The 15,529-nt window shown below is 34.8% G+C and overlaps 1 protein-coding gene across 4 annotated transcripts in view; it reads left to right on the plus strand.

Moving 5' to 3' along the window:
- LOC150098408 (uncharacterized) overlaps positions 1-15,529 on the plus strand; it is a 255,884-nt gene that overhangs the window by 186,733 nt on the left and 53,622 nt on the right. For all 4 annotated transcript variants that reach the window (XR_016549455.1, XR_016549454.1, XR_016549456.1 and 1 more), the window contains exons 18-19: positions 3,817-3,891; positions 14,147-14,232. Coding sequence is in view for 1 of the 4 variants with exons in the window: in XM_090404682.1 (XP_090260808.1) it covers positions 3,817-3,891; positions 14,147-14,232 (161 nt within the window). In the remaining 3 variants the exon portion in view is untranslated. The remainder of the gene's footprint in view (positions 1-3,816; positions 3,892-14,146; positions 14,233-15,529) is intronic.

Consider the following 15,529-nt stretch of genomic DNA (forward strand, 5'->3'; position numbering starts at 1 on the left):
AGAGAATCTCAAACAGTTCTTTTGGATATGCTGCAAGTAAAAGAAAGAATGTATATGACAGAATGATTTTAAGGAATGCCAATGGTAGGGAGGTAACCGAATCAGTTGAAATACTAAATAGAATTACTAAGTGAACACTTTGCAAGAATGAGAAGAGCCAAAGACGTATACAGGAACTCAGGTAAATGAAATGGAGGTGCACAGCATATTACAGAACCTAATGTGAATACAACTGTGGAATTGGATTGCATACCAGTGCAAGTTTTACATGACGCAGTGAGGTAAGTGTCAGTGCCCTTGACCATATTGTTTAATCTAAGTCTCAGCTCTGGGTTAGTCCTGAGAGGGTGGACAGAGGGGAAAATAGTTCCATTGCATAAGGGAGGCTCCTCCAAGACTGATATAGCAAATTACTGACTGATCATCATATTAGGATTTGTTGTCAGAGTATTGGAGAAGGTGGTCAAGAGCAAAATATAGGAATGGATAGATGGAAATGGGATACTGCATGGAGGGCAGCATGATTTTGTGAAGGGTAGGTCATGTCTCAGTAACTTGCTCACGTCTTATAATACAGTGACAGCTGAGTTGGATAAGGGTAATGGGTTTACAGTGATACTGCTGGACTTTGCAAAGACCTTTGACAGGATATCACATGGAATTCTAATCAGTAAACTTCAGCATATGGGGATAGATATAGGGGTTGGTGAGATAGATAGGAGGATGAGAGTTATCAAAGAGTAGTTTATTCAGGACTAGAGTCCAAAAGAAGGCCCCTGTGACTAGTGGCATGCCACAGGGTTCTGTTCTTGGACTGATACTGTTTAACTTGTACATTAACAATATAGGAATGGATATGAGAAGAACTGTTCAATTATTTGCTAATGATACAAAGTTGGTTGGAGCAGTAGTTAATACAGATGGTGTCAAAATTTTGCATGATGATTTGGATAGATTGCAGACTGGGCAAAGGAGAATGGATGTCAGTTTAATGTGGTAAAGTGTAAGGTTATGCATTTTGGGGTCAAGATTATCAGATGTATACCACATTGGTGGAGCTGTACTCCAGGGACAAAGCCAGTGACTGGGAGTGTTAGTGGATAGGGAGTTAAAGTTTATGGGACAAAAAACAAAAGTAGCTAAAGCAGCTCATCAGATCACTTGGTTACGAAAGAATACTTTGATGACGAGCAGAGACAAGCAGATTATTGTTCCTCTTTATCAAATTTTGATAAGACCACATCTTGACTACTGCATGCAGATCTGGGCACCAGGATTTAAAGGAGGTAAAGTGGATCTAGAGGTGAGTGACCAAGATGGTAGCAGATCTATGGAATGAAACGAGAACAGGTTGAAGATTTGTGGGTTACAGAAATTGGTTGATAGGTGGAAAAGGCATAATTTGTTTGAGACAGACAAATTACTGATGGGGGTTTTTACAAGATTAATCCAGAGGAAATTTTTCAGTGTGTTGGAGAACCAAGGGCCATCCATGGAAACTGAGTAAGAGTGTAGTTAGCAAGGTGCTAGAACTAGGTTTTTTTGTCCTTTCTTTTAGTACATGGTGATCAGCATTCATTTTAGAAATTATGGACTTTATAACTGTGTTATAAATTTCTATTTTAATTTCCTGATGTTTCAACCTTCATATTAGGGTCATCATCTGGAGTATACACAAATATACAAGCTGAGTTATATTTCACACAGTGCTAAAGAGACAATGATTTGATCAATTATTATTCTACTGGCATGACCTCTAAGTGATTTTTTAATTATTTTTTCTCTCTCTCTCTCTATATATATATTATATTATATTTTTTTATATTTTCATTAGAGGTCATGCCAGTAGAATAACCGTTAATCAAATCATTGTCTCTTTAGCATACTATGTGAAATGTAACTCAGCTTGTCCTTGTATATTTGTGTACTCCAGATGACCTTAATATGAAGGTTGAAACATCAGGAAATTAAAATAGTTATAACTTTATAACATGGTTGTAAAGTCCATAATTTCTAAAATGAACTAAGTTTTTTGCTTGGAGGGTAGTGAATGAGTGGAATAGGTTGCCAGTTCTGTTGTGGGTTCCATGACTGTGAATGAGTTCAAAGCAAAGTGATAGATGCTATGCAAATGTTGGATAATTCTTGACATGTTTAGGGCCTCCCTTGATGAGGCTAAGGATTCCTTGGAGTTACCCATAATAATAATAATAAGCTTCATTGTCTATTTCCCTATTTTGAAGTTTGCCAACATAATCTTAATTGAAATTTCCTTCCAATCAAGAAGTATCTTCATGTTTGGTGTTGAATGCTATTGCTAATCCTTCCTTTCTTGATCGGTGTTGCTTGAATATAACATCCTATATTTATTGTTTAATAGGATCTTATTTGTTTGTCTATTTCGTTTCAGCAACAACAATTATGTTCATATGATACTTTACTGGTTCTTCTGGAAGTTCGTTTAATTTCCATTAATGCTCCTTATGTTGATGGTTACTATCTTGAATTCTTCTGGTATGTGTAGATTCCAGTAGCTGACTTTCACTGTTTGCCCAGTTTGTGATGAAAACATCTTGTTGCTCTGTTAATTGGGCAATGCCCCCAGCTGACATGAAATATGCTCATTTTGTATTATTATGTTTGTTTCTGGTTTAAGCCAATAGAGAGAGTAATTTGGTTGGTTTTACGTTCCAGATTGCCAGCCCATCCTCATTTGTTCATTACCCATTGGATGCCTACTAGTAAGATTTCTAGTACGCATCCAATTTTTTGTTCTCTGTATTTTTTACAGGAATGCAGAGAACCTCCCAGTTATGACTTTCACCCTTAAGCAACCACATCCATAAAAAAAACTTCAGTGAATAATAATTGTTATCTTAAGAAACTGGAGAGAGTGTTTTAGAATTTTCTTTGCCCGCCTTGTTGGCCAAATGGTTAATATACCTGCTCTCCAAGCAATAGGCTGCAGGATCAATTTCCATTGTGGGTATGGATATTTGTGATTGTAAGTGAGAGATGAATTTTATCACTCAGTGTAAAACTGATGTCCTTGTCATGGGAGCCCTGAAGTGGCTTGAAAAGCTCCATTTTGATTTTTAGAGTAGAGATTCCAGATTATGCCAAAAATAAATATATAAAAATACAAATAATAATAATAATTTAAAAATTCTTAGCATATCCACATATAGTACTAATGTATTATAGGTTTACAACACTTGAACTATCTTCACCACAGTGGTATTTTATATATATATGAATCCCAACCACTAGGTCTTTTGTGGGTAGGTGTCACATAAAAGAAAGTAATTTAATTAATGAAACCTATAAAGTGATGTAAGCAATATCTCTTAAGTAATTTGCATTTTCTGACTAAGAAGCATTCATGAGTTATACTAGCCAGTCATAATCGCAGCAGTAATCACAATAATTGACTCATTGCAAAGATTGTTTCATTTCATTGTGTGTATATCTTTTTCATTTATTAAGCATTTTTATTTTTTACTAACATGAGTCCTTTTCTGACAACTAGAAGATAAGTTGTATTCAGTTTTACTGGTTGCTCTGAATAAACTATTTTAGAAATAGCGAAGTAGCGTTTCATTATTTTAATGTATATTGTATTAGTTTGTAGCACTGGTGCATTCAATTATTTAATAATATTCAATATTTATATCCATCAGTTATAAAGTACAATACTATAATTGGTAGCAGTTTTCCTATTTTCATATGAAAATTGAAAATTGTTTCTAGTTCTTATGAAAATTATTTCCTGTTTTTATATGAAATGCTTATTGAATTTTCGCATTATTTATGTAGAATAAGTTAAGAGAAGGTGCTGAGGTAGTACAGAAATTAAATGAGGGATTAGCAAATGATTTGATAAGAACTAAGGTAAGTGACATCATAAGACATAAAATTAAAAATATATTTAAAAGTTTTAAAGTAGGACTTCTGATTTAAGGTATTTTCTGAGCTGTTCTGTCATATTTGTTGTCTGCTGACAGTTAGCTTACATTTATAAGCACTTTCTCACTGTAATTGGCATAAGAATCATTATTACACACACGCACACTGTTTTCTGCCTTTTGCTGTTTTATTAATTTTCCAAAGTCTGTTCAGACTGAAAATAACAAAAACCAAATTTGCTTTATAGCCACTTATCAAAAGTACTTCTCAAAACATTTCAAATTTTTATTTGGTCCTACAGGATAGAGTATAAAATGAGGGAAAAAGATCACTCAGAACACATAAAGCAGGTAGTCATCTCAAAAAAAAAAAAAAAAAAAAAAAGTGTGTGTGAAAATAAATTCTTGATGAAAGGGATGGGGCATCTGTGACTTTTTTTAATATTTTTTTTGTCAGTGTATTTGCCACAATCCAGAATCAGATGTTAATGAATTTTCAGGCTTATGAATATTAAGGGAGACTATAAGTGTAATAGATGGTCTATTACTCGTTGCAAAGATGGATGCAACAAGTGACACAAGCTGTTAAAAAAAAAAGAAAGTATTACTAGTAAGGAAAGATTCTATTTTGTGACAATATTGGTATTTAAGTTTGCACTATTTGCATTGAGGATATTGTTTTTTGGTATAATTGTGTGGTATTTGTTTAGTATTCAGTTAGGATTTTACAGTCTCAATATTGTCTCCATGTGTAGCGATTATTCAACATGGTGGCTGCTGCTAGTTTCAGTTACAGTCCTAGCCCTCCTCCCCATTTAAAGACTATGCTATTCATAACCTAGTTGAAGATTTTGTAGCTTACTACACACACACATTATGTACACATCCCATTGTTTTAACTTGTTCACGTTGGAAAGTGTTTCACACATTAATCGTACCCACGGGACTTCTCATTACCATTTATGTGCCTCTTCTGCTTTGGGTGGGTGGGCAGGCTCATTGACACAAATTTATACAGCATGTTAGTTTCAACTCTTTTGGTAGAATTTTATTTGAAGTTAGTTTGTGATCTTAATGGCATCAAATTTCAAACACAATCGAACAAATGCTTATTTCATGTAATTGAAAATTTGGACAAATGTTAGGGCAATTGTTTTTTTGTTAGATACTGTGTTTGGCAGTCCAATGAATGGGTTTGTGCTCGAGTCCCTGCAGCATAGTTTCTGTGAGAGGGGACATGTTTCATTAGTTAGTGCCATTTTTATCCCAGTTGTCTCTAATTACAACACAGACTGCAGATGTCTCTGTACCTTATTCAGTGATACAATAAAACTACTTGTTTTTCTTGCATTTGCAGTATAGTAGCTGTTAGGGAGGGTGTGTTGTTCACTATATAGGGAGTAAAAATTTATCTATTCCTAACTGAAAATTAATCCTATATTTTATAAGAAGAATGGATCTGATGAAACCAGAACACTAGAAACATAAGAAACATGTGGGTAATCTACATGTTCTAGTGATGAGTTTCCTGAACTGCTGTCAGGGAAGGAAAAAAAAAATGCGTCTAATGAAGTTGGAATTTTCGAAGATGTAATGAATGATTCAGATAATGATTTCAATCAGGTATTGTATTTACAGAGCAGTTCCTCATCTAACGAGGAAGATATTTCACAATATAAGGTATCTGAATTTCAGTTTCAAATGAATGGAATCCAGTAAGTAACATGAAAGTACTGGTTCAGGAGTACAGTAGAGAAGATGAGCTACTTTTACCACTTGATGGGGAAAAATCCATCTGCAGTGTACTCCAATGATCTTCTAATGATCTAATGGAATTTATGGTAAGAGAAACTAACAGATATGTAGATCATTGCTTATCTACAACTCAGGATTGTGAAACTCCAGGTAGACAAGTGAATGCTAAGAATTAAACTTATTAAGAACAAAATTATTTATGTATATATTATACTACTATGTAAAAAAAAAAAACTGATCATTAGTAAATAAAAGAATTATCATAAAGTAAAGTGAAAAAGAAACAAAGACATATAACAAGCATAATATATTGTACAAGATGATTTGTTCCTCCATCAAAATCACCTGATCAGCATTATTAGATCATAGGATTAAACCCCTCCCTAATAGTTATTTACTGAGCTAGCAATGCATTCAATGGCTGTTTATTGTTTAGTGGTTTATATTTTTTAAATTTCTTTCCATCCATTCATAAGTTTTTAAAATTATGCTCATCATAAATGCAAATATGAAAGTCTATAGTTCATATGATCATGTATTCTTCATCCCATCCCTAGATACTTATAACACAAATATATAATATCCTTCTTCCTTCCTTTCTCATCCGTCTAGGTAGGTTGAGTCCCCTCCTAATGAGGGAGTTACTGACATATTAATGCAGCCCGTTCTCCACTCCTCTGCTGCATTCCCTAAGGGCAATATTCGTGTCCGTGTGTGTTCACGGGGCCGCTTTGCCTGCTTGCGGGATGAAAAACCTCAGATAAACTGGGGGGGGGAACCCTGCTGCCCGTGCCCAAGACTGGCTAACTTGGCTATGGCTGAGGAAGATCCTTAAGTTCCTCACATCTCTGACAGGATCGAACTTAGGACACTCCTTCCCCAGGCATATGGTTGCGAAGTGCATAGCCACTAGGCTAACTGCATGGATATAATATCACAGATGTAAATTATTCATAATCCATTTTACAGTACTGAAAGTATTTTTATTAATGTCTTTCTTTCTCTTCCTTATGTTTGCTATTTTTTACATCTTTTAGTAAATCAAGTATAGTAACTAATAATCAGATATATCATTCTCTTTATTGTTTATTAATATATTCTGAAAATAACATTCCTTTTCACATTACATTCCCCTCCCCACCACCACCACATGGGATTAGTTACAATCGAAGAAACCATCATGAAAATTGGCGTGTCCAACAACAAGCAGGAACGAAATTGCCAATAATTCCACTTGCTTCACTAGATGATTAGGTTTGTTGTCAGAGAGAGAGAGATACAATTGCCTCAACATTATGTTAAAAATGTGGCAGGTGCGAGATGGGGAATGTGTATACATGCATGAAATGTAGACTGTGGGAGGCGCTGGGAAACAGTATCTTGATCTCAGGATTTAGAAGCAGCAGAGATAGTGCGTGAGAAATGAGTGATTTTCAGTTTGTGGATGTTAGTAGTGTGTTGGAGGATGACGAGAATGTTAGACCTACATATAGATTTAGCTTTGGGTAGTTTAATGGATGTCTCCATCTGCTAAACTCCTGGTTTATCTGATGGCTATGATTGTGTGTGGGAATGGCAATTGAAAGCAGAATGTGTGGAGAGAGAAATAGAATTGCTAAGAAAGAAAATGGAACAAATGAAGACTAAGTTGAGGAGGGTGTATGAGGATAGAGAGGTTGGCTAGTGTGAGAGGAACTAGAGTAGGTGTAAGAGAACAGCACAGCGGGGAGGGGAGTGAGCGGAAGAGAGGAAATTGCAGAAAGATAAATGTGGAAGCAAAGGATAGAGAGGAGGGAGAGTGGAAGAGAAAGCAGGGAGAGAGGGAGAGAGAGAGAGGAGGAAGAGATTGCAAGCCATAAGAGTTAGGAATGCAAGTAAGAGAAAGAAGAATGAATCTATTTGGAGTGTCATATATGGAGATTCAATAATTTGGGGTGTGCAGAGGTGTGGCAATGGCAGTAAAGAGGGGTGAAAATGTGGAGGAGATGATAGTAATGGTTGTGACAAATGACCTGAGAGGTAGCATGAATTGTGTAGTACAAGACTTGAGGTTGATGGTAGATATAGTGCAGCAGAAATGTGTCCAATGAAAGATAGTGTACATTCTGCCCCATTAAGATAATGCAGAGTGTAGGAGAAAAGCAGTGACAAGGAATGAGATGATAGTGAGAATGTGCAGGAAAAGGGTCTGGAATATGTGGATGTGTGAAGTACATTTGAGGATAGAAGAAAGCTGTATGCGAGAGAGAGAGATTGCATTTGAATTGAGAAGGATGCAAGGCATTTGGAGAGATTTGTTTTCTGGGCAAGTGTATATGTTGAGACAGCAAAACTAGAATTGGACTGGTGGAATGTTGGAGGGATGGCCTCATGTGCGAATAGTGACTTGAGAAAGAAGGGGGGTGTACACTATATTCCAGAGCAAGGTGGAGTTTGAGGAGAGTAATAATGACTATAAGAAGGATGGCAATACTCTTTTTTTTTCTGTATATAGATGCTAGCATTAGGAATAAAAGGAATGAGTTTGTGACATTGATCGACTCAGTTTCTCCAAAGTTGTTGGTACCAGTGAAACTTGGTTAACTGAGGAGTATGTTCTAACATGGATAGAAATTGAAGGGTATGGCACACTTCGCAGAATATGGAAGGTAAAACATGGTGGTGGAGATGAATTGTGATTCAACTCATAAGAGATGAATTGTGCACTCTCAGGGTGGAGAATCTCAGTGGAAATAACACTAATGGCTTTGAGAGTAAGTGGTATGAGATGGATGTTTATAGGACGATATTTAGTGGGAAGATGCTACAGACCCAGGAATATAGATGGTTGATGAGCAGGAAATGTTTAGGCAAATTAGTTTGGCAAGCACAAAGCAGGGAGTCATTATGGGGACTCCAACTATTTTTTTTTTATGTTGAGAAGAATAGAATAGAATATAACTATAGAGAAGAATAGAATATTGAGGATAGATAAATGGATAGATGGGCAGAGGAGATAGAATGCAGTAATAAAGGAACTGAATTTTTAAATTTCTTGAGGGACAACTGTCTTAGACAGCATGTAGTGGAGGGAACACGAGGATCAAGAGTTCTGGATTTGGTCATAGCACCAGAGGATCTAATTGTGACTGAGATGGCATATTTGTACCCTGTTGATGAGAGTGACCATGTAGTCCTGACTTGGAGGATGAATAGGCATGGGGAGGTATCAAAACAGAAGGAAATGATGTGGAATTATAAAGCAGGTGACTATCATAGACTTAGAAACCAGCTTGAAGTATTGCAATGAATAAAAGAATTTAAAGGAAGAAGGGTCATTAGTGCATGGGAGATACCTAAGAAAAAAATTGTTGACAGCAATGACAAATTGTATACCTCGAGTGAAGTAGATAAATCCATTTGGGGTCAAATGGATGACAAAAGGAATAAAAGGGGAATTGTAGAAGAAAAAGAGATTATGGAAGGCAAATAAAGAGAGTTGAAGAGTTTCGTGAGGAATATAAGGCTTAGGCTAGGAAAGTGACTAGTATTGTAAAAGAGAAAAATTAGAATATGAGAGGAGACTGGCACTGCAATCCAAGGAGAATCCCAAGGAGTATTTTCACTACATGACAAGTAGGAGGAAAAATGGAAATCAGATGACCAAAGCAGATGACATAGGTTGAGCTATTTAATGATCACTTTATTAGTGTTCCATTCTGGTACTATAGGCTTTATTCCTAGAAGGATAATGAGTGAAATAGTGAATGAAGAGGATGTATTTCAAATACTGAGCACACTAAATGTCAATAAGGCAGGGGAACTAGATGGAGTTTCACCATATGCAAGCCAGCATGGATTTGTTAAAGGGTGCTCTTGTTTTAGTAATCTGGTTACCTTTTACAATAGAGTAACAAGAGCAGTGGATGAAGGTAAAACATACACTATTTTCTTTTCCAAAGCATTTGACTGGGTACCACATGATGCTGATTTTTAAGTTGCATCATATGGGCTTAGATATCAGGTTAGTGGATTGGATTGGTGATTCACTGATAGATATCAGAGAGTTGTATATGGGGGAGCAGTATCAATGTATAGGAAGGTTACAACTGGAGTTCCACAGGGACCATTGCTGTTCATTCTTTATGTCAATGACATTATCACAGGACCGCAGGGAGATATTCAGTTGTTTGCAGATGATATGTAAACCTTGGAAGGATTATTAGTAATAGTGCTGATATTTTGACTCTTCAAGAGGATGGATGAGCAAGGGCATGGGGATATCAGTTTAATGCAACTAAATGTAAGGTTTTAAAATTTGGAATCCACAGAAGGGATGCATCATTCTCACTTGGTGAATTATACTGGAAGAAGTGGAGGAAGCAAAGGATCTTGGGATGATTCTGGATAGAGATTTCAAGTTCCAGGGTCATATTACAAAGGTTGTAAAGACTCAGAGAATTGCAGTAATGTTAAGGAGAACATTGATCATGAAAGATAAGTGTGCTGGTCCCATTGTATAAAGCTCTGATCAGACCACATTTGGATTTCTGTGCTCAGATCTGGTCATTGGGATTTGAAGGGAATGAAGTAATCTTGGAGAGGGTGCAGAGAGAGATGGATAACAAAAATGACGTCATGACTGCATTGATTTTGAGGATAGACAGAGTATGTGGGCTGGCAGATAGAAAGCAAGGGTGGGGGGGAGGAGATATGATTGAGACATTTGAGCACTTTGAAGGGTTATTGTATTAACACTGAGGAGACCATTCCTGAAAGTTGCAAAAGGAGGTGGTGAGTAAAAGGGGTAAGAAGTAAGTTTTTTGCATGGAGAGTGATAGGAGCATGGAATGCATTACCTGAGAGGGTGGAGAACGTCCAGACTGGAGATGATTTTAAGGAGTGGTATGATAGACTTCGTGTTCACTAGTGTTGACCTTCCGTGATGAGTCTTGTGACTTCATGGGATCAGGAAAACAATAATAATAAAAGTAGGAGGTCTTTAGTTATGATTCTGTAAGAATCATTCTCTTTAGAGAAATTTTTGAGGAACATTTCCACCTGACATTCAGAAAAACAAAATAATGCTAATGGTTTTCCTTTCTTCATTCAACTGTGAAAGTTTTCATCATAGTTACTAACAATTAGGCACATTAAACATCTGTAAAAAGTATGAACTTTAGCAAGATCACATAAAGCAAGCATCATTTTTTTAATTCTTTTCTACTCATCTTCACTGTTCTCATTTTCTGATTTTTTTTTGTTTTGTTTTGTTTTCCTTACGTAGAGGAAAACTCATTCATTCACCAGAATGTTCAGTCTTCTGAAGTGATTCTCTCTCACATGACACGTTAAACAAAAACTAGGAAATTGTACTTTATAATTCATCTGGAAGCCTTTAATTCATGTAACATACATGATCTATTTTATGCCAGCAATCACCTGCAAGTTTTACATAGAAACATACAGACTGTGTGTGAAGTGTCTAATGGTATGTGTGACTAATTGATATCTTTCAATTTGTTAAAAAAAAAAAGAAAAAAAAAGCTATTTGAAGCATTTAGATCGTTATGTATATTTCTTGTAAATCTTCCTGAAGATGCTGTCAACCAAAGAAAAAGCATGAAAAATGTGGAAGTAATATTTAGTCTAATAATAAAAATCTTTATTGGTTTAATTTTTAGACTTTATTTCTAACAGGTCAATATTAAACCCCTACCTCCAAGACCAGTCACTAATTACTCCAGATATTAATTTGAATATAACAACTTCAACCTTCATTTTGAATATTAGGCCACCACTAATACTGCAGCATTTACTGATATTTTTAATTATGGGATAATATGAAGAATTTTATTTTGGACTATAAAAAAAACAGGACATATATAGCTTTGATGTAGTGTTTTTCAAAATCAGAAGTCAAGCTAGTGATACTTTGGCATACTATGTGAATTGTAATGTAACTTTAATAAATTTAGTTTAATCCTTTATCCAAGTGTAAGCAAACAAAGTTTGTGCTTGTATCTTGTATCTTCTAAAATTAGTTTGATTCAAGTGATTCTAAAAAGTATGACTGTAGATGTACCAATGATTCACAAAGAACTAGAAGATCATGTAATTGATTGTGACTTGCATTTAACTAATATATCTGGATTTGTTATGCAAAACAAACATTTGATATCAAATTCAAACTTAGAATCTACCATTAAACTAATGCCTTACTCTCTTCCAGAATTTACTCTGCTATCAATCTATGAAAGTAAGTTTTTTATTAAGTTGTTCACTCCCTCTGTTAATTATGAATTTATCAAAACCACTGGGTGTTCTTCTGAGATCTCATCTTCAGTAGTGGAATTTATTAGCCCCAGGAATGTAGATTTCTGTTTTCAGAAATGGAAACAAAATCTGAGTTTCTTATTTGAGTCAAAGAATCAAATTTGTTATGTCTCTTTAAAGTAATGATGTTCATTAACCAAAAGATTAGCATTTATTTGTAGTCTTTTAAAATAGGCTTAAATGTCACATTTGGTATGTCAGTTGCACTTGGGTAGTACCTCCCCCACCTCAAAAAAAAAAAAAAATCTAGTTGGTAACAAATCTAGTTGATAATTAACTTAAAATTTCAAGCATTAATTAAGTGCTGAATAAATCTTGTGGTTACCCAGAAATGGTAATCGTACATTCATATAGGAATATTTCTCTTTATGGAAATTTTTTGTTCTTTTTCCTGAGGATATTTTGGTATTTAACCACAGCTTTTGAAACTGTTAACATAAGGATTATCAACTGTATTCTTAAATGTTATTATTGTCATATTACCCCTTTGTTACACAAATAAATGTAATGCATCAGTACTACCAATGGCTATTTCAGAGACAACAGTATATTGAAATACCACTTTAACAAACATTACTAAATCTTAAGTAATCTGGTAACTAGTATATAACCATACACTTACTCATTCTTTGCTACTCATTAGTTAATTGGAGAGAAGACCTGGAGGTATGGTGTAATTTAATTAGATTTCTCTCTTCAACTAGGTGGAATTCAATGTATTAAAAAAATGCAACCAATAAAACTTGCATGAATAACATTACAGATATTATCAAAAAAAAAAAAAATCTGAAAAAAAGTTTTTTTTTTAATTTATTTTTATATTTAGATTGGATTCCAGTATTTTCCTTGCATTAATATACTCCATATTTCTGTTCAGACTTGAAGATTTTTTAGCATGCATTTCAAAAAAAGAAATAAACCCTTGTTTAATTATAATGTCTGTTTCAGATTAAGAACAATGCAATGTACTATCTTCAACAAAGAATAGTCATTTAGAAAACTCAAGGTATTGTGCATTCATTACAAACACTACTGGATTAAAATTTGAAGAGAGATGAAATTAGTGAGATGCCAGACAAGCATATAATCAAATACCTGTGACGAATTTAAGAAAACTAGTATTGTAGATGTATATAAAACTAGAAAGAGTGTATAACTTGGAGAATTTTAATGACTTACCTAACCAGATGGGCTGAAGAAGGGGCAAAAGCAGTGAACATTACACATATATAAAGATTTATAGGAAATTTTGCATAATTTTTAAAGAAATAGTCTTTAAATCACCCTAATACACTGGAAGAACTGTTGGTTTAGCTTGCATTTTCAGTAAATGCCATATTGACAGACATGTTACAGTAAGGATTCCATAACCTGATCAGCTGTATATTATACTTGACACACACACACACGCAAATTATTGTTGATTTAACTAAAACAAGTCCACAGCATTCAGTTACAGACATAATACATTAGCTTCATAGCTTTAGTTGCTTCTTTCATAATTCCTAATGAAAACCTTTACATTCCAGACTCTCATTAACATTGTGTTACTATTATTTCTTGAATCTTTTAATAAATATTTGCATTATTTTATTTTCTGAAAATTATATAAAACTTACGTATATTTGTTGTAAACACAAAACTGGTTTTGACAGACAAAACTTTGTCCATCAAATGACAAACATTTTAAAGGGTCCTTATAGTGATTTCAAAATTGTTTTATGCATATTTTGCATCTATAAAAATCTTCCTCCCCAGGCTGTGGATTTGAATCCTGCTGTGGCATAAGAGTTTTGTAAATGTCTTATTCGTAGAATTTTTCATAGTTTCCATCATCCTGTTTACTAAAGACTGAACTGTGGATTTGAATCCTGCTGTGGCATAAGATTTTTGTAAATGTCTTGTTCGTAGAATTTTTCATAGTTTCCATCACCCTGTTTACTAAAGACTGAACTGGCTTGGAAAAAGGCTATCTTTAGTCTCTTAGTTTCCAGATTAGTTCACACAAAATATTAATATGATATAGAAGTTTACAACTTTCCATGTACAGATTCTTAAACCTTGCATTTATACAGCTTTACTGTAATAATTTGATGGAATAATTACTGAATTCCAATATATATATATATATTTTTTTTTTAATTTTTATTTTTTAAATTTTGATTTTACAGGTAATACAGTTGTTGAATAACTTTGAACAGCTTACTGCAAGTTCTAGATTTCCACTGCCTATGAATTCTACAGAACTAGAAAATAAGTATGATCTTCATTTAACTCTTAGTTTAAATTACTTACAAAAACACTTACTTTAGATTATAATACAAATTCATTGGGTATGGTATAGTTACAATTAATTGACTTGTGGATAAATGGAATGGCCAGTGTGAAGAATCTGTGAGCATTCTACAGTATTTCTTAACTAAAAAATGGTTAGGAAATATACCAAAGAGATACCTTGTATGTCTTAGTTCTGGCTTCCACTGATGTGACCCTTTCTATAATGTCATTGTCATGTTGGAGGTTTAATGGAGTATTGTCAGCACTAAAAAAAGGATTAAAAACTATTTTAATGCTTCCAATATTTCATCAGTCACTGAGACATCTTCAATAAGTACAACTACCACTTGTAACACTCACACAAAGGCAACACAATACTGAATGAAATGTGGATATTGCTCTAAATTCCTCCTGTCTGGGTGGTGTACCCTTTATGGAACATTTGTAGGAGGCCTAAATTGTAACTTGGGACCTGATGATTAATGTTTCCCAAATTTGGGAAGTTTCTTGCAACCATATTTGTTTAAGTTGATTTTTCAGTGCTGCTGCACATTCTAAAAATAATTTCAGTTTCTTAACTTTATTGTAATGAAGTATGGTGGTCTTTCCAGAAAATCCTGGGAGTAGTATCCAGTACATGTCTGTAAGACCGGACTGACCATAGTCATAATTGCAGAATGCAAGTTTTGTGTGCATCTAAGTGAATAGTGGCTGATCTACCTGTCTGTCCAAAGTATGCCAGGTGGATGTAGGGTATGGTATTTCCCCCATCCTATGAATCATACATCAGAAAAAATAGCCAGGTCCTTAAAGTACAACCTCCACACATCATTTGCTACTCATATCCGTTCTACCAAAGATCAGCTGCCTCCTCTCTCAGTGCCTGGAGTATATAAAGTACCTGTTCCTGCAAACTGGTTTACTTCGGACAGACAGGTAGTCAGCAACCATCTGTTTAGAATGCAAATCATACATCTGCAATCATCACTATGGCCTTGCAAACCATGTTTTGGATACAACCCCAGGATCTCCTGGGAAAAAACCACCATGCTTCACCATAGTAAATTCATAAAAGAAAGGCTGTTTTTAGAATCTGCAGGGGCACTCAGAAATCAACGGAATTTAAATAAATATAGTTGCATAAAACTTTTCCCAAAATTTGGGAAGCATTAATTATCAGAGATCCCACTTTACATCCTAGGCCACCTACAAACACCCATAGTGGGTGCACTACCTAGATAGGACTTTAGAGGTCGCCCATGTGTTGTATTTGAGTG

This window comes from Typopeltis vanoorti, chromosome 15 (assembly GCF_054136105.1).
Source record: "Typopeltis vanoorti isolate ZY-2024b chromosome 15, IOZ_Tvanoo_1.0, whole genome shotgun sequence".
In the NCBI taxonomy this organism is placed as follows: Eukaryota; Metazoa; Arthropoda; class Arachnida; order Uropygi; family Thelyphonidae; genus Typopeltis; species Typopeltis vanoorti.